Source organism: Nematocida ausubeli, assembly GCF_000738915.1.
Source record: "Nematocida ausubeli strain ERTm6 chromosome Unknown supercont2.5, whole genome shotgun sequence".
In the NCBI taxonomy this organism is placed as follows: domain Eukaryota; kingdom Fungi; phylum Microsporidia; genus Nematocida; species Nematocida ausubeli.
The window spans coordinates 611,825-628,342 of NW_026515638.1; the positions used below are offsets into that span (position 1 = coordinate 611,825).

The 16,518-nt window shown below is 38.6% G+C and overlaps 10 protein-coding genes across 10 annotated transcripts; 6 read left to right on the forward strand and 4 right to left on the reverse strand.

The window, feature by feature from the left end:
• Nucleotides 1-1,278: 1,278 nt before the first annotated feature.
• On the reverse strand, nucleotides 1,279-2,193 carry NESG_02318 (uncharacterized protein; the record flags this gene model as incomplete). The annotated part of the gene is made up of 1 exon (XM_053049923.1): nucleotides 1,279-2,193. One exon carries the CDS (start codon nucleotides 2,191-2,193, stop codon nucleotides 1,279-1,281), a length of 915 nt encoding a protein of 304 aa, XP_052904094.1.
• A 1,638-nt stretch (nucleotides 2,194-3,831) lies between these two features.
• NESG_02319 (uncharacterized protein) lies at nucleotides 3,832-5,211 on the forward strand (the record flags this gene model as incomplete). Its single annotated transcript, XM_053049924.1, has 1 exon — nucleotides 3,832-5,211. The coding sequence occupies one exon, from the start codon at nucleotides 3,832-3,834 to the stop codon at nucleotides 5,209-5,211; it is 1,380 nt and encodes a 459-aa protein (XP_052904095.1).
• Nucleotides 5,212-6,018: 807 nt separating this feature from the next.
• Nucleotides 6,019-6,189, reverse strand: NESG_02320 (uncharacterized protein; the record flags this gene model as incomplete). The annotated part of the gene is made up of 1 exon (XM_053049925.1): nucleotides 6,019-6,189. The coding sequence occupies one exon, from the start codon at nucleotides 6,187-6,189 to the stop codon at nucleotides 6,019-6,021; it is 171 nt and encodes a 56-aa protein (XP_052904096.1).
• Nucleotides 6,190-6,336: 147 nt separating this feature from the next.
• Nucleotides 6,337-7,197, forward strand: NESG_02321 (uncharacterized protein; the record flags this gene model as incomplete). Its single annotated transcript, XM_053049926.1, has 1 exon — nucleotides 6,337-7,197. The coding sequence occupies one exon, from the start codon at nucleotides 6,337-6,339 to the stop codon at nucleotides 7,195-7,197; it is 861 nt and encodes a 286-aa protein (XP_052904097.1).
• A 128-nt stretch (nucleotides 7,198-7,325) lies between these two features.
• NESG_02322 (uncharacterized protein) lies at nucleotides 7,326-8,024 on the forward strand (the record flags this gene model as incomplete). The annotated part of the gene is made up of 1 exon (XM_053049927.1): nucleotides 7,326-8,024. One exon carries the CDS (start codon nucleotides 7,326-7,328, stop codon nucleotides 8,022-8,024), a length of 699 nt encoding a protein of 232 aa, XP_052904098.1.
• A 323-nt stretch (nucleotides 8,025-8,347) lies between these two features.
• On the forward strand, nucleotides 8,348-8,935 carry NESG_02323 (uncharacterized protein; the record flags this gene model as incomplete). Its single annotated transcript, XM_053049928.1, has 1 exon — nucleotides 8,348-8,935. One exon carries the CDS (start codon nucleotides 8,348-8,350, stop codon nucleotides 8,933-8,935), a length of 588 nt encoding a protein of 195 aa, XP_052904099.1.
• A 239-nt stretch (nucleotides 8,936-9,174) lies between these two features.
• NESG_02324 (uncharacterized protein) lies at nucleotides 9,175-9,648 on the forward strand (the record flags this gene model as incomplete). The annotated part of the gene is made up of 1 exon (XM_053049929.1): nucleotides 9,175-9,648. The coding sequence occupies one exon, from the start codon at nucleotides 9,175-9,177 to the stop codon at nucleotides 9,646-9,648; it is 474 nt and encodes a 157-aa protein (XP_052904100.1).
• A 1,022-nt stretch (nucleotides 9,649-10,670) lies between these two features.
• On the forward strand, nucleotides 10,671-13,250 carry NESG_02325 (uncharacterized protein; the record flags this gene model as incomplete). The annotated part of the gene is made up of 1 exon (XM_053049930.1): nucleotides 10,671-13,250. The coding sequence occupies one exon, from the start codon at nucleotides 10,671-10,673 to the stop codon at nucleotides 13,248-13,250; it is 2,580 nt and encodes an 859-aa protein (XP_052904101.1).
• A 754-nt stretch (nucleotides 13,251-14,004) lies between these two features.
• NESG_02326 (uncharacterized protein) lies at nucleotides 14,005-14,772 on the reverse strand (the record flags this gene model as incomplete). The annotated part of the gene is made up of 1 exon (XM_053049931.1): nucleotides 14,005-14,772. One exon carries the CDS (start codon nucleotides 14,770-14,772, stop codon nucleotides 14,005-14,007), a length of 768 nt encoding a protein of 255 aa, XP_052904102.1.
• A 611-nt stretch (nucleotides 14,773-15,383) lies between these two features.
• NESG_02327 (uncharacterized protein) lies at nucleotides 15,384-16,460 on the reverse strand (the record flags this gene model as incomplete). The annotated part of the gene is made up of 1 exon (XM_053049932.1): nucleotides 15,384-16,460. One exon carries the CDS (start codon nucleotides 16,458-16,460, stop codon nucleotides 15,384-15,386), a length of 1,077 nt encoding a protein of 358 aa, XP_052904103.1.
• Nucleotides 16,461-16,518: the final 58 nt, after the last annotated feature.

The window sequence follows — 16,518 nt, forward strand, 5'->3', positions numbered from 1 at the left end:
CTTCTCTGCACTGCGCCGTGAGACAGATGCAGCTCTCCTGGTGTTCTGAAATGCAGAGTGCGTGCTCCTTAAATACCCCCAAAAATGATCAAATTGGGAAATGTGTGCATTGGGCCCTTCTAAGTGCACTCTAGACTGTGTTCTGCTGTTTGTTTACTTAATTGCGGTCTGTTGCCCAGCCTATGTGCAAATTGTGCATCTTGGAGGGCCATATGACGAAAAATTAATATAATGGGAGAGTGTGTACAAGACATGTACAGCAGGCACTGGGGGAAGACCTGCTGATGTAGGGAGATGTATGTAGATGGGTAAGCAAGGTAGGCAGCTTGTGTCTTGGCACTTGCATAGCATGCTTGAGGAATGCACTCTTGTCTACTTCTGATGTGTCTCTATCAGTATACATATTGCATACATATTGCATGTGTATAGTATGTGTATACGTGTATGTATATCATGTGTTGTATGTGTGTATAGTTCTGTGCAGGTGTACGCATAGGTTTTCATGTCTGTGCAGAGCCTTTTTGTTCTTTATGTGGCTGGCGTGTGATGCAGAGTTTGTTCAGCTTTCTACATTGCGCTGAGTGTTTGCTGAGAGTGGTTCTTCAAAAAGTGCAGCTTTCTGATTTTCGTGTGTCTTTATCTTTTTTTTAGAAGAAACAAACCCTTCTGAACAGTAGTGGTAGTGCGAATATTGTAGAGTTTATTTTTGCAAAGATGTAGAAGAAAGGATAATAAGAAGACATAGACAGCAGAACGAAGACATAGTACAGAAGAGGTAGATTAGAGATGGAGAGTACGGGATAAATGTATAAAGCATGTATAAAGCATATATAAAGCATGTATAAATGCAGTTGAATGAATAGAAAATGCGTATGAAGATTATAGTGCATTTATAAATTCTATGTGATATATATATATATTTAAGCATGCCAAAACAATATTTCCAACATTTAGAGCGGCATACAAGCTTTTAAAAGAGAAATAAAATATAGTTTTCTTGGTTACTATAGAATATGCTTGCATTTGAAATATCATTATAAAGGAAAATTTACAATACGGATTGACGTGCCCAAAAGAGGGAGACGAGCTTATATTCAGTTTCTGATATACGAGGAATTGTCCAGAAGTTTCATTTATTATTGATGCACTTTGGTTACTCCATAGACTAGCTCGAAAGGTGTACACTCAAGTATGTGGTGGTGCGTATAGTTCAATCGTCTGTGAATTAAGTCCACTGCCTGTCCTATTTTAATATCTGCGTCGTGGGCCAAAATGAACTTAATGTTTTTCATATTCCGCCTGTAGCTTAGCCACCATCTGTTGCTCGGTTCTTTCTAGCCGGTCTATGTAGTCGTGTACGGATGTAGATGGGTCTACTGGGAAGCTAAGTAAGGTTTTTGCTGTCAATCCATTCACTATGGTTTGCATAATTAGTCCTTGCAATTGTTCCTCTGGCACAGGAAGTATTTGACAATGTATGGCTGTTTGTTTGACTGCTTCGTAGAAGTCTCGAATGAATAAAAAGTTCTCTTGTCTGAGGTTGGCGCCCAGGGGAGATTGTCCTTCCTTTTCGTAGTGATGACAGATTATGTCCAGAAGGGCTTCTAGGGATGTATGTCCTTGGAGAAGGGGTTCGAGCTCCTTCGGTACTAAGTAACTGACAAGGATCTGGAAGTTGGTGTTCATACCGAACATGGTCACTGCCCTTTGGATTCGCTTTCTCCAGAGTCTTACGAATGGTTGCATCTCTGGGGTCATCACTGGAAGCTGGATCATTAGATGTCTCGGGGTTTTCTCAGACTCAGATTTCATGAAATAGCTGGCATTGATTGCTTGTTCTCCGAATATGGCTTTTTGCTGTTTCTCACTAACATACTCTGCTCTATCCAAGATTCTTATCTCCTCTTTTTTGGTTATGCTATTTTCTCTACTAGACTTTCGCATTAATGAATTCATTATGACGTGCCCAAAAGGGGGCGATGAGCTAGTCTGGAGATAGTAGTCTAGAATAGAGAGTGTAGTTGTCAAGGAGGTTTTATTCTCATAATTCTGCGGATGTCTTTGATGACTTTGACCTTTTTTATAAGTGTTGGATGTATTTCTTCTTTCTGACATGTTCCGCCTTTTCAGTATTGTTTTTACTATTTTATAGTCATTCTCTGATATATACGAGGAATCTTCCGAAAGTGTCATTTATTATTGATGTACTTTGATCACAGAATTAATGAAAGTGGGAATTTACCACACTTAGAAATTAATATTTCTTCTTTTAATCTCTTTGATGTGTGGGTGTGTCTTTATCAGTCTGATATTAGTCTTATATAACCCGAATTCCAAGTTTATAAAATGTAACAGAAATCACTCATATACTGATGCGAACCGCAGGAGGCATTTTATTAGTTCATTCGGAGTCCAATATATCTGAAAAATGTTTCCTTCTGCGTATGTGACAATCTCTTCATGACTATCCTTTTAATCTTCAAAAAGGCTCTATCAATTATAATACTTGTGTTAGCTGTTCTTCCATGAAATAAGTTCAAATATGCCATATTCTAGGCATATGAAATATTCTTCTTGTTAGAATACATTTCGCTATAAATAATTTTTCTAGCTGAGAATAGCTATGCCTCTTGTGCTAGAAAGTAAAGTCAACTATGCTTTTTCTTTCATAGGAGTATATTGAAGTACGCCAGCATATGGCCAGCTCAAATATAGGAAATCGAATTGTTTAAAGAAAACAAACTTGTTGCACATAGCTTTCTCTAATCTATGTCTTTACTTCTCTCATATAACTATAGAAAAACTCACCACATAATAATAGTTTGTATGCAGAAGCAAAAAATACAATACAGTTTTACATATATAGTAATGCACAGGATTCAAATATGCTTTAAATTAACATATAAACAAGCAAAGATGCATTAGTGGCATAACTTTATCTAGAGGCACATTATATTATTTAATATTACACTATAAGAAACATACTGTATTATAAGGCCTTTTTCTGAAGAAGCTCTTGTAGAAGTTTATACTTATACTCTTTATATGTGAGCACTTACTTGTATTAGAGGTTGCATAGAATACTTCTTAGAGTAAAATGCTTATATATGATATAGAGCAGCAGCTTGCTAAGTTTAAAGAGCTATAGAAAGAAAAATAAGAAGAAGCAATGAGCAATTAATCGTTCTTTTATCAATATGATATGTATTTGGAGGTATATCAGTATGATTGCATTTTTTGTTTATAATAGACGATGCAGCTTAGAAATGAGTTAGAAGAAAATAATTTTAGTATAAACAAGTATTCAAAGCAAACTGTTTATTGCTTTAGCTATTAGAAAGCGTACAATAAAAGCCTCATTTCTATTAGAAAAAAGGGTTCTTAAGTGTAAATATGAATAAGATATTATTGCTTTAAAGCATATTTATACGAATATATTGTTGTAGTTTTGGCATGTATGCGCCCACACATTCAAAATGAGCTACTATTATATGTATTTATTTGTGCTAGCCAAAACTCGTGCTAGTACTATAGCAGTTATCACCGCGTCTAGTTTTAATCAGATTTAACAGAGTCAATTGCCACTTTGATTCCAAGCAGCACGCCAATTGCTGGGATTACAGAGGGCCACAGGAATAAAAGAGAGATAGCAACGGCAACGACAAAAAGAAGGACTATGCTGTATATTCTACCTCGAGGGTTAGCTGATTTCTTCTTTAAAACTACCATTAAAATTTTTTAAGCTAGATTTAGTTTTATTTAGCTTTATTTGGCTTTACAAGCCCCAATAAAAATGTACAAATTATATAAAACTTTTACCCCTGATTTTTAATGCCAGCAGGAGAGAGAAGATCCCACCAAAGTAATAGATTTATTCTAGTACAGTTCATACTGATATATTTCTTTATACATATAGTAATATACTCATCGCACAACTACAGAGAAACAATTGCGAAGGAGATATTCGAGCTTTCTTCCAAAGAATACTCATTAGTTGAAATGATAAGTGTGATTAAGCTGGGAGGCTCCATTACATCCACCTATATATCGCAGAAGTATATAAGGCCGCTGATTGTCACTCTAATGTCCACATGTGCGTTTATCCTAACGCTTGCCATTCTTATTAACAAAATGGTGACGGATAAAAGATTAGTCGTTCTTCTTGGATGCATCCACATAGTGGCAGACTCAGCAATTCTCCCCACGATTGACTCCGAGTGTCTAGCGGTTCTTAACAGTAGGAATATAGGGCAAAAGTACAGTAAAATCCGTGTGTTTAGTACTATAGGACATAGTATTACATACATTATAAACATAGCCATCCAGAAGATAGTTCAAGAGAATACTCTGAGCAGAAGTATTTTCCTAAACACTCTTCTGTTTGGTGCTATTGCTATTTCTTGCATTGTTTTTTCCATTGTAAATGTAGAGAGAGAGGTAATAGAAGTACTCGAAAAACAAGCAGAAGTAGTTAGCACAAACAGTGGAAGCTCGGAATCTGTAGTGGCTGAGAATGCTAAAGAAAGCAGCGCGTTTTCTATTGTTCTGAATGGCATTATCTATCCTTTCCGCCTTGCTGCAGAAAATGTTATGTTTATTCTTCAGATGTTCAACAAAAACTATGCAACTCTTATTTTATGTGCAATGGGCAGCGGTATCTCCCGGTCATCGCTTCAGTCATACTTGAGCGAGTATCTGAGAGAGACACGGTCAAGCAAAGGAGAACAAGGGTACATATACTTTGTGCGGACAATCTGCGAGCTATTTGTGTGGAGCATAGTGATTTGGCTTGGAGATCGAGTGACCTTGGAGGTGCTGCTGACAGTGGGAATCTCTTTGGGCGCAACTCGATCGCTTCTCTACTCGTTTATGCCAACCAACCCGCTGATTAGAGCTTTCCTCCCCTACATTGCTGAGCTATTTAAATCCGCATACAGCGCATTATTTATCTATGTGGCCGTGAAGCTAGCACACAAGTTCTCAAAGCCTCACCAGAGAACACTTGCACAGGGAGTGTTTACTGGTGTGTACAGTGGGCTAGCGCCATTTTTAGCTGGAATACTGAGCTACAATGTCTTCTCAAGCACAGAGAGAACAGAACTCCAAAACAAAGAGCGCCTATTTAGAATAGCAGGATTGTGTGGAGTTGGAGCAGCTGCGCTATCTTCTACGATTTACATCAGGAAATATAGAAGTATGAAGCGTATTTAAAACTATCTAATAAACCAGTAGTATAACCCTTTATGCATTTGTTTGCGCGCGTGCATTCTAAAAATAAGATGCACATTTACTAGAGTAGAGTGGTTTTGGATTACTACTGCATGCTTAGAAGGTCTATTCGTATTTTTTCTCTGAAGCAAACACTAAGAATGGACAAATAACATGCGATAGGTGTGGCAGAAAAGACGCCTTATTCAATACCCATATTATCTTAAAGTATTTGGAAACTATGCTATGTAAGTGCTTCTTGCCGTCACATATATACAATTGGACAAAATAGAGCATGCAGAGTTTGCAAAGTACACTAGAAGCATCTTATGAATTCGGGCTATACCGGGTTATACATAAAATAGCTTTGCGTCTCGTACACATAAGAGAACTATTGTCTTTGCAGCAGACATATAAATAGTGAATTGTGTGATAAATTCTAGCTATAAACAAACAATGCATTGTATACTATATCATTTTAGTAAAGTGTATGAAGCTGTACAAAACAATAAAAGCAGTTCAAAGGACCTCTTTACTTCTAAATATTTATTAAATAGTGCTGTATTTATATTTCTAATATGCAGACAATCTTGTCTGTCATTCCATAAATTATTTTATATTAATTATTCTATTGTATTATTCTTGCTAGAATTGCTGCACATCCCTATGGCCTCAGCCTAAGGCATCTATTAGGCATTTAGATCCATTTGTGTGGGTGCTCTGTGCACAAGGCACTTTTGGCATACTGCAAGGAGTATGTGCATTGCATGCATTTTCAATTTATTTTTTAAATTTTCTGGCAGAGGGGGTTCATACTCTTCTGCTCTTCTCCTTTAAGTGCTCTTCTATCTTGTTTCTTATTTGTCTCTTCTCTTTTTCCTTTGGAGTGCACTTTTTCTTTAGCTTCTTATACTTTGATAGGCTCATTCTATTTCTTGGAACCACTTTCTCCTTTCTTTTATTTAGTACCCCCTGCACCATTCTATTTTGTATATGAAAAAATGGATTATTTCTATCTGAACCATCAAAATTATCTTTTGTTTATTTATTTAGAATCTTACAGAAAGAGATCAATCTATAATAATATGTCTTAGACTGAATCTTAAACTATTTGTGATTTATAAACATATGACGGAGAGAACGAGACAAGAAATAGATAATCAAATGAACAATATCAATGAATATTCGGAAGAAATAAATGATGACTATGAGGGAACAGAGGAATATCCTATAGATGAATACAGAAGTGTTCCAGACTACCAAAAGAGCTACCACACACAAAATCCCTACTCATTTGAAGACGAGTACACAGAAAAAAATACATGGGAAGAGTCATTAGATAGATATGGAGAATACAGGCCAGATGACTATAACCGAGAGGGCTGGCAGTGGAATGAGAGGGAGAGAGAGGAAACTCCCGTTGCCTGGCCCACCATTGAAAAAAAGTCAAAAAAAGAGAAAAGTGCTCCGAGAAAGAAGTCAAAGTTTCGAGTCTGCACAAACTGCGGAACAACCACTACGCCTGCGTGGAGAAGAAGCACAAGTAACAAAATACTGCTGTGCAATGCCTGTGGGCTGTACCAGAGGCTGCACGGAAGCAACAGACCATTCAGTGTGACGCCCGATGGAAAAACAAAGGCAATCAAGAATAATATTGAAAAGGGCATTTGCAGAGGATGCGGAGTGGTCCAGACCCCTCTTTGGAAAAGAGGAAACAGCAATGAGTGGCTTTGTAGCTCGTGCGGATTGCTGTACAGCCGAAGAGAAAGAGAAAGGGAGGAGTATGGGCAGGAGTGGTCAGAGTATTCACAGAGCGAGGCGTGGAAGTATACAGAGGAGTATCCTGAGGGCACGCGGTGGCATGAGAAAGAAGCCGGGCAGGACCAAGCCATTCAGTATGAGTATATGGATAAAGATGCAGAGGCAAACTATTTTGGAGATGATAGATTCAGAGGATACTTTGGATATTACGATCAGGAAAAAGAGTAGACCCGAATATATGAAATGTGAATTAAGAAAGACCATACAAAATACAATACATAAAGCAGTCAGAGTGGAAATAAAATACAATTAGTGTAGGACAGAGGATTTATTCAATGTGAATTAATTTAAAAAATATGCAATGCATAAGTGAGATGCATCCTGCTCAGGTGGTGCGGCCTGAGTTTCTTCATAGAATGACGCACGCAGATCTGGAGAAAGTAGACGTGGAGGTGGGAAAACATCTGCCGCAGAGAGACTTTTCGGACGCATTTGCGTGGAGAACAGTCAAAGGACTCCGTATGATTGCAGATGTTGTTTTTTACAAGAGATATGTGCACAGAGCTATTGTGTTGGAAACTGTTGCTGCGATACCCGGAATGGTGGGCGGACTGATCCGGCATCTGAAATCCCTTCGAAAGATGGAAGATGACACCAATATTCGGGTACTTCTGGCGGAGGCAGAGAATGAAAGAATGCATCTCATGACGTGGATGGAAGTTGCTAAGCCTCTGCTTCTAGAGAGGCTCATTGTTATGGCCCTGCAGGGCGTGTTTTTCAATGCATATCTGATGCTATACATTGTATCAGCAAAGACAGCGCACAGACTCGTAGGGTACTTGGAGGAGGAGGCAATTATCTCGTATACAGAGATGGTAAGAGAGATTCAAGCTGGAATAATTCCAAATACGCCAGCACCAGAGATAGCCAAGAAGTACTGGAACTTAGGAGAAGATGCCACTCTGTTGGATGTAACACTGGCAATTCGGGCTGACGAGGCAACACACCGAGATACAAATCACGAGATCGCGGACGTCTTAGAAGGAATTGAGTAGAAGTTTTATGGTGTGGTCTTTACACTTTTGGTATGCATATTTTCTCTTAGAAGGGATCTGCAGCTTTCAAAATAAATACTTTAGGACAAATGCTCTAGGTACGAATGGTGGATTTATGAAGCTGTGACACGTGGTGGCTTGTAGAGTTCCATGTATGCGGCCTGAATATTTTTGTCTTTTTATATGCTTGTCTAGAATGGCGGCTGGCCAAGGCTGCATTGCAAAGGTAGGTACTCTATGCCTGGAATATGAGTATGCAATTCTGGCATGCATGGGAAAATACCCAGCCAAAGAAATAGCAATATGCACCCTTTATTCGGGTTATGTCCACTCTATTATTAGCTAATTGGTCACTGCGTGAGTGGATGGGGATAAGTAATATAGGCCCCCTGAAATGCTCCAATATGAATAGATACTCTATGCTCAAGCGAAAGCTGCTAAATATAAAGTATTGGATAGCTGGGTACTCCAAGACAGAGCAGTGCATTAGACGTACCTTGAGCAACTACGAAACAGATGCGTTAAAAGAGGTTGGCCTTCTCATTTCTGCTGCATTTATGTGCCCAAAGCTACTGAGCAGAGCTCTAGAGATTGCGCTTGCCCGGCTAGATGCATATGATAGCATTTTGTTTCCTAAGCATATCCAGTACTATAAGTCTCTTCTTTTTATACAAAAAGTATGCATGGTAAGCACATCTGCAGAGGAAGAGGTGAAAAAGCACTACATCAAAATACTAGCCTTTGCATTCTATGACAAGGAGTGCGACAATCTTGATACGAGCATTCGGATCTCGTCCACCTCCATTCTCAAGCAAATAAACAAAAGCGACATGCCAAGCTTGCAGAGCCACACAACCTTTATGACATGCCTGTCACATAGAGACATGAACAGCATGGAATCACAGGGCTAGAAACATTCTTTAAGCACCAAAAAACTTTATATGCCTGCGAAAAGTAACTACTGGTGTCAAAAGAAGAGTAGACTGCATGCATTTACATAATCCAAGTTTGCGGGTAAAAAGTGGCCAATTGTGTGCATGTTGACTAGTATGCTGATAGAATATGTGTGAAGTATGAGGATTGACCAATCAGTGCTTATCAGGATGGCGCTGCCTGTGGTATAATAGAGCGGCTGAAAAGCATAGCTACCATGAATCTTGTGAAAATATTAGTAATGCTTTGCTGTTTAAACAATGATGCATGTGCAGAGCAAGACTCTTCTAACATTTTTCATTTAGGTGGAAACTCCATAATCAAGTGCAACATAGCAGAGGGATTTAATGGCCACGCCTCTCTATGGCCAGTAATAGCAAAAAACCTCCAGCGGCCAGGAAATGTTATTTCGTACGTTGTTCTGGTGCATGTCATAAACATGCCTGAAGTCCAAATGGCCAGCACCAAAGCCGACTATGGGGGAATAGCTAGTATAAACTTTAATTCAAGCGGGCAGGACGGGAAAGACATAGGCATACTTCTGGAAATGGATATCTCTAATGCTGCAGAAGAGCAAACCAGCCTATATGTAAATGAGATTGTTTCAAATGACCACATAGGAGCACAGCACGGCCTGCGGCTGTTTGCTGTTGCAATTCAAAAAGGAATTCCTGAAGACAATACGAAATAAATAGAGTATTTATAATGGGTGTGGATAATTTTTAGAATATAAAGCGCAGCAAAATCTTAAAGCCGTTTAGCTGTTTATAAATCCCTATGTACATTATATTTATGCCTGCAGCATATTCTCTATTTGAAATAATCTGTTCTAAGCGCCTGTTCTAGTGAGGTCCACTGAATCAGTCTATTTATGAGCGCGCATACACAAGATATAACTCGAATGCTTAATGTGGTAAAATTACCACTCCTTCGGAAATTCCTTATACCGACAGGGGGTTCAAAAATAAAATGATAGCGATGGTAGATCATCACTATCTCAAGATCAAAACCCTACTATAAATACAGATGCAATTCTGCAAAGGGAGCAGCAAGGGTGGACAATGGAACGAGCAATAAAATTTATGAGAAAGACTACCGGACATGGCAAGTCAAATATGAATCCAAGATCCCAGCGAGATACGCAGGACATGAATAAAAGTTCTTCTTTAAGTAAGATGTTGTCCCTCTTGGGTTATTACTTCCAGGCTATGACGCTTCCGCCATCGTGGCACGTCACTTAAATAGTATTTTTAGACCTTCTTTTTTGTAATATGCAGACACAGTCCTTAATAAGCCTTTTTATAGAAAGGCATGTACTTATATAACGAACTCTCTAACTGCAGTAGGCTTTAAATCATTTCACTGCTGCTGCCTTTGCCAAGGTCATAGTGCAATCAAACTATATTCTTCTTCCAGTTAAAAAGTTTGCTTGTAGTACGGGTTGTACTATAGGAATTTACAGCAACAGTAGAAGGAAACTCTTCTAGGCATATAATACAAAAAGCCCGAATATATTTCGAATTTAAAAAACTAAGTTGCTTGCATTTTAAACTCTATGCGCAAATACTTACTGCGTATAGCTGCACTGTTTGGCAGTATTGAGGAGGGAAAGATGGTCTTTGCAGTTAGCTAGAAAACATCAGAGTGTGCATCAGAAATACTATAACCAGTGAAAAAACTTTAAATTATAAAACTAAAACATACTTTTTTATTATGAGAGCGAATCAGACAAAGAAAATGATTTTAACATACATTAGTATGTTTTCTATTCTTTTATACAGCAAATATGCATATTGCATGTATCCTTTTTCGGATAGCCACATTCAGAGCAGCAAAAGAAAATCAAGGCCGCTTGATAACCTGCTAGTGAAAGATCTGCACAGAGTAATTAGCTATGAAGTTGAGGAAGTGGGCTCAAGAAGCCGAAGCTCCCCCACTGTAACAACTGCAAAAAAAGCATTAGAATACATGCTGCGTGCAACAGACAAATCCGAAATATCACGAATACTTAACTTTCCTAAGATTTTATCTGTTGAGGATTACCCAGTTTACCGCATACGCTCGCATGCTGATCTAATTAATAAGCTATTTCGGGTTTCTGAACTCTTTATTGGAAGTCAGAGCAGAAAGCTGCGTAGGGACATCGCAGCAGACGACTGTTTGAAAACAAATATCTGCCTGCAGTTGATAGTCTCTAATCTCATTGCGAGGCAGATATTCACAGTTCTAAAGATTACGCCGCTTACAGATGAAATGCAGATTGAGTTCTACATTAACCAGAAGATCGAGCAGACAAACACTGTAAACTTAAGTGCTCTGTCTAGCACACAAGAAGCACAAAACCAAAGAGGCCAGAACTCCAAGTTTTTCACTGTGTATGATGAGCTGCAGGGCCTTTGCTGCGGAAGAATCCGGCAGGCATTCAGCAACCTATCCATATGCGAACTAACGCACTATATTGATAAGTATCTGGACATATGCGATGAGTACAATGGGCAGGAGTTCTGTGACTACATTCTGAGAAAGGATCTAAATAAGAAAAACCCATTCAGCGACTCGCTTGATATACTGTCATCCAGCCAGGGATACTTGGATGGAGGGCAGTGCCTGGGGTGCTCTAAGCGCTATAGCCCAAATTCAAGCGTGCGCATGCACCCAGTCACAGGCATGTACGATAGATCAAATAGAAATAGCATGGACTTTGCAGGGCACAGAAGGAACATGTTTTACACGGGAGGTAGCAAAAGCACAGAGTGTAATCCTGAAATGGAAGAACCTCCTACATGTACAGCCCCACCGATTCCATCTAAGGCGTATAGCTCTCGCACACTAGAAAGATTCCGTAAAGATAGCGATAGAGAATCATCAATCTACCTAGTGCCCGATAGGTATAATCCGAACAGGCCTTTTTCAGAATTGACAAAAAGTAATTCAGAAAGCACGCTAGTAGGATCTCAACATACATATGAGTCAATAGTTACACGGAGGCCTCCATCTAGATATGCTCGAGAAGAAGAGTCTTCTCAGCGCAGTTTATCTGCAAAACCAACTGACTCACATAGCTATTCAGGTGGCTCCGTTCAGATACCTATGAAAAAGCCAAAGAAGAAAAATAGACTAATGCGCCAGATGTCAAAGATGTTTTCGCTCCTGCCATGGGGATCGAATGACACCAATAACTCTAAAAGATCTAGATCTGCATCAACTACACAAAGAGTAAGCGCGAATTCTTCATGCGCAAGCAGCCCGGATCGTTCTAGTAGAAATCTCAGGAATGCTAGAAGTCCTAGTGTTGCTCCTGCACGAAGGCCTAGTCAGGAATTCACTCCAATTAGACAGAGCAGGCTATCCCGCGAGAGCACATACAGCAATGAAACTATAAAAGCAAGCTCAGATTCATCTTTAGAAGTAGAAGTAGAAGCAGGAGTAGATTATCCAAAAAAGTACATGGCAGAGGTGCCCATAAAGGCGCAGCCATCAGCAAACAGCAGCCCAAGGCACTTAAAAAGGACAGAGACGATGCGGCCTGCAAACCTAGAACTGTTTGCTGAACCGTCACAGGCACCTGGATATAACCCCAGAATGTCACGTATAGAAGAGCCAAACCCAAAGTCCAGACCAAACACACCACCAAACACCCCAACCAAGCACACGGAAATTAGCCTTAGCAAACTCACAGAAGCTTTGGAATCCAAGGAGAGAGCAGAATCATCTGCTTCTTGCAGCCAAAGCTATGTGTCTGTTCCAGCTATTGTAATGAAAGTAGACCGCACCAGCACTTCTGCCAGTCCAATGCAAAAAGAGCAAAGAGAAGAAACCCCTCAGTTGAAAATCCCAAGCAGCAGTTCGGCAAGCAGAGTAAAAATGAGAGAGCTTCCAAAGAAGTATAATATAGATGCAACTGAAAAATCACAAGAAGGAACAGAGATGCAAGAGAAGGAGTTTTTGCATTTAAAGTCATTGATATCATCACATAAAAAAGACAAAAACAACCCGCAGAAAGCACATAAAAGAACAGATGAAGAAAAGAAAAGCAATGTAGACAGTTCCCTATGCGTAGAAGGACCCTATTTCTCACATACTCTGAATGGTATAGACAAGAAGAAGAGTACTTCAGGCACATCGGGCACACAGCAGTTAAAGAATACATCCACTATGTCTAAAAACTTTGATGAACTAGAGGTTATTATACATGATATGGAAAAGAGCATAGAGGATTTATTAAAAGCCAGACCTGGCGGATTATTCAAAAAGAAAGATGATATTTCAGAAGAGTGTCCAAGCCTAACCTAAATATGTGTTTCTATTTGAGATGAAGACCTCTAGCATGCAGCAAATACCACATGCCATTTAGAAGAGACAAATAGCTAGAAGTATTCACAAAAAACTAAAGAATATAGTTCTCTACAGGATTGAAATATGTGTTGTCTTCCGAACATATAGTATATGAAATATTCTATACGTAAAAATAAATGAAATAGATACTAAACATATAGTTGATTAGTATGTGCATCGAAGGCTTTGAAGCTATGGCCCTATGCTTGTTTTCTTAGAAGATTCTGTTAGCAGTCCCTAGCATATACAATATATTACAATTTTAAACACCAGTGGAGTGCATTAATTTTGCATTGGAAGCCTGAGAAGTGCACATAATGACTATGTGCGGTACTATTGAAGACCTCTCTTTCTAAAAGCCAAAAATTCTAATACAAAGAGCTGCTAATTAATTATTTTATCAGTTTGATAAGTATTGACATACGCTGTATCAGAAAGATTTTAAAGCTATCTATAAAGTAATATGCGAAAAAGGAATTCCTTTAATAATGCACCATATTTAAAAGCTATTTGTTACGCTTTGAATAATCCGAATCCCAAATAACCTTTATTAGCACTAGTAAAGGGACTTCTAGGCTCTATCGACTATAGCAGCGCGCAGATTCCCTAGAGATTTCCTCTGCATGTGTTTTTACATGGTAAGCTAGAGGAGTAGATAATAATTATGGATTTCTAACTTTGCATAACTAATGTTAAATATTTATTTTTCTAGTTATTCTTGAGAGGGAGTATCGCTCTTTTTAACCGACAAAGCAGCATTAGAAGCCGATGCAGACCTTTTGCTTGCTGATTTATTATGTGTAGCTTCTTTACTTGCTGAATTATTATTTGTGGCTTCTTTGGACTTTTTGGGCGTGCTAGGTGGATTCATAAGTTTATTAACACATCCTCTAATTTGTGCAATTTGATTTTTGTATTGTTTGGAGGAAGCTTGCATCTCGGATATGCTTTCTTTTGCATCCTTTAATTCTTGTAGAATTGTCTCTGCCCCTTCTTTTAGTCGTTTATATTCCTCTGCTTGCTCTTTTTCTTTTTCCATAGAATTTTTAGTCTCTTGCTCATTCACACATGGCCCATCTCTACTATATATGCCTAGTACATTTTTAAGCGACCGATCTATTATATGTTTTAGTGGGGTATTAAAATTGAGGAGATGTATGAGCCACGTGTCCATCTGGAATGTCAGGAGGCATCTGTTGCACTTTCTTTCTATTCTATGCTTTTGTCCATGCCCAATAGTCCTTCCTCCGCACTGCGGGCAAGGAACATCTAAGTAGAAAGTTGGAATTCTTTCATTGTTTTTTAATTTCTTATAGTTTATTTTAGCTGTCTCTATAGCGTCTTGGAAAAAGCTCTGGTCTGCCTGCCTTCTTTTCTTTGGGGGTGTTTTACTATCTATAGAATCATATATAGTTTCATCTTCTGAGGTATTTTCGCATGCCTCTGCGTATTCTTCGGCTTCTAGCTTTCCATTTGTCATATAAGAAATTTATGAAGAAAAAAGAAAAAGTATAACTGGGTGCTTTCCATCTATAAAAGATTTTCTTAATCATACTGTACAGGAGCTTTAAATGCTGTGGGTGCTCAACAGGGCCATATTCTTGGCAAATAAATATAGTTAAGAAACCGGTGCATCTTCTACTGTGAGGTGTCTATATCCTGTTTCTTGCTCGGTCCTTAGTAAATAGTGCTAATGCAGGCTTTATGTTTAGGCAGGGGCTGTTTCTGGCGGAGGAGAATAGTTGAAACCTGAAAATAGAGAGACTTTTGGTGTATAAGTTTGATTTTTTATTATGAATACTAAATCCTTGGTGGATAGACTATAGAAGAAAAAAAGAAGACACGGAATGTTTTAAGCAAGAAGCCCTCTACCAAATTATATGATATTTTCTATAAATACCCAAAAGCATAGTGTACTGTGTACTGATGGAACCATCCTTTTTAGGCTATTGCTTTCGATAGTTTATTCAGACAGAGTGAAATAGAATGTAATGTTTTATTGTTTGATTTTTTTCTTCCCACACAATGATATATGGAAGTGATGCTTACTTCAATTTATAAGCTGCAGGTGCACGCAGATGCCTTCCATTATTAATTAGGCAGAACAGTCATAACAGCTGAGTAGTACTGTGATATTTTAGTTAGCAGATCTTTTTCGGATGCCCCAATGGATAGATTCTCTATCTTTTGGATCTCTTTGCTCTTTGAGAGGTTCAAGAGGGACTCTTTCTCCTTGTTTAGAAGATCTAAAATCTTTTGAAGGTCTTCCGATTTCTTTTTTGACAATGCATACTCTATTTCATAAAAGTGCCCAATGATTCTTTCCACAATATTCTCAACTGTCTCCTCATACTGGGTGGTTTCTGTCTCCATGTCCCTCTCAAGATGCATGTCTTTAATATCGTTCTTCAAAGTAAGTATCTCTGCGGACATTGTCTGTTTTTGCGTGTTTATAATGTTTAGCTGCTTGCGGATAGAGTCTAAAAGCTCCTGAATGCATAGATCAGAGACTTGCTTTTCAATCATGGTCAGAAGTATCTCTATCTTCCCTTCTGCAGCTGCCTCAACTTCCAGATCTTTCCTTAGCTTTTCAACAGAAATAATTATCGCAGAGGGTGATCCCTGGCTCTTAACTGTCCCCTTGTACGGGCTACCGCTTTTTCCTATGATTTCTTCAAGGCTTTGCACCAGGGCTGTCAGACACGGTAGTTCGTCTTCTGGAGTCTTTGCATTTTTATGTTTTAGCACTAGATACGTGTCTTCTACTAAAGACTTAAGCTCTTCTTCCTCTAGAAGAGATATCTGCTCCCGAATTGTGTTTCTTTTTAGTGAATAGTTTGGAACAAACTCAATGCTGCCATTTTCCCTTCTTCGAATAATCTCTTCTTTTAGGTCTTCGCACACTTCACTGAACTGCTGGTCGTTAAAGAAAAAAACCTTTTCAATTGCCTCTTTCTTTTGTCCTTCAATTATAGGGCTTGGGTATCCTTCCAGAAACTGCGCAAATAGAGCTTGTCTCTCTATAATTTCCTCTGGCGTGGGTGGTGTGTACATAAGAATAACAAGGATATGATACTTTATATTACAGACACAAACAAATATGAAATTCTCCAGTCTGAAACATAGAAGTGTTTCAGAGCTGAAATAGACATCTTTTTCTATGCACATACAGAAAATATAGATTCAGTTTTGTATGTGTAATTTGCTCTATTTAAATGCCTACTAG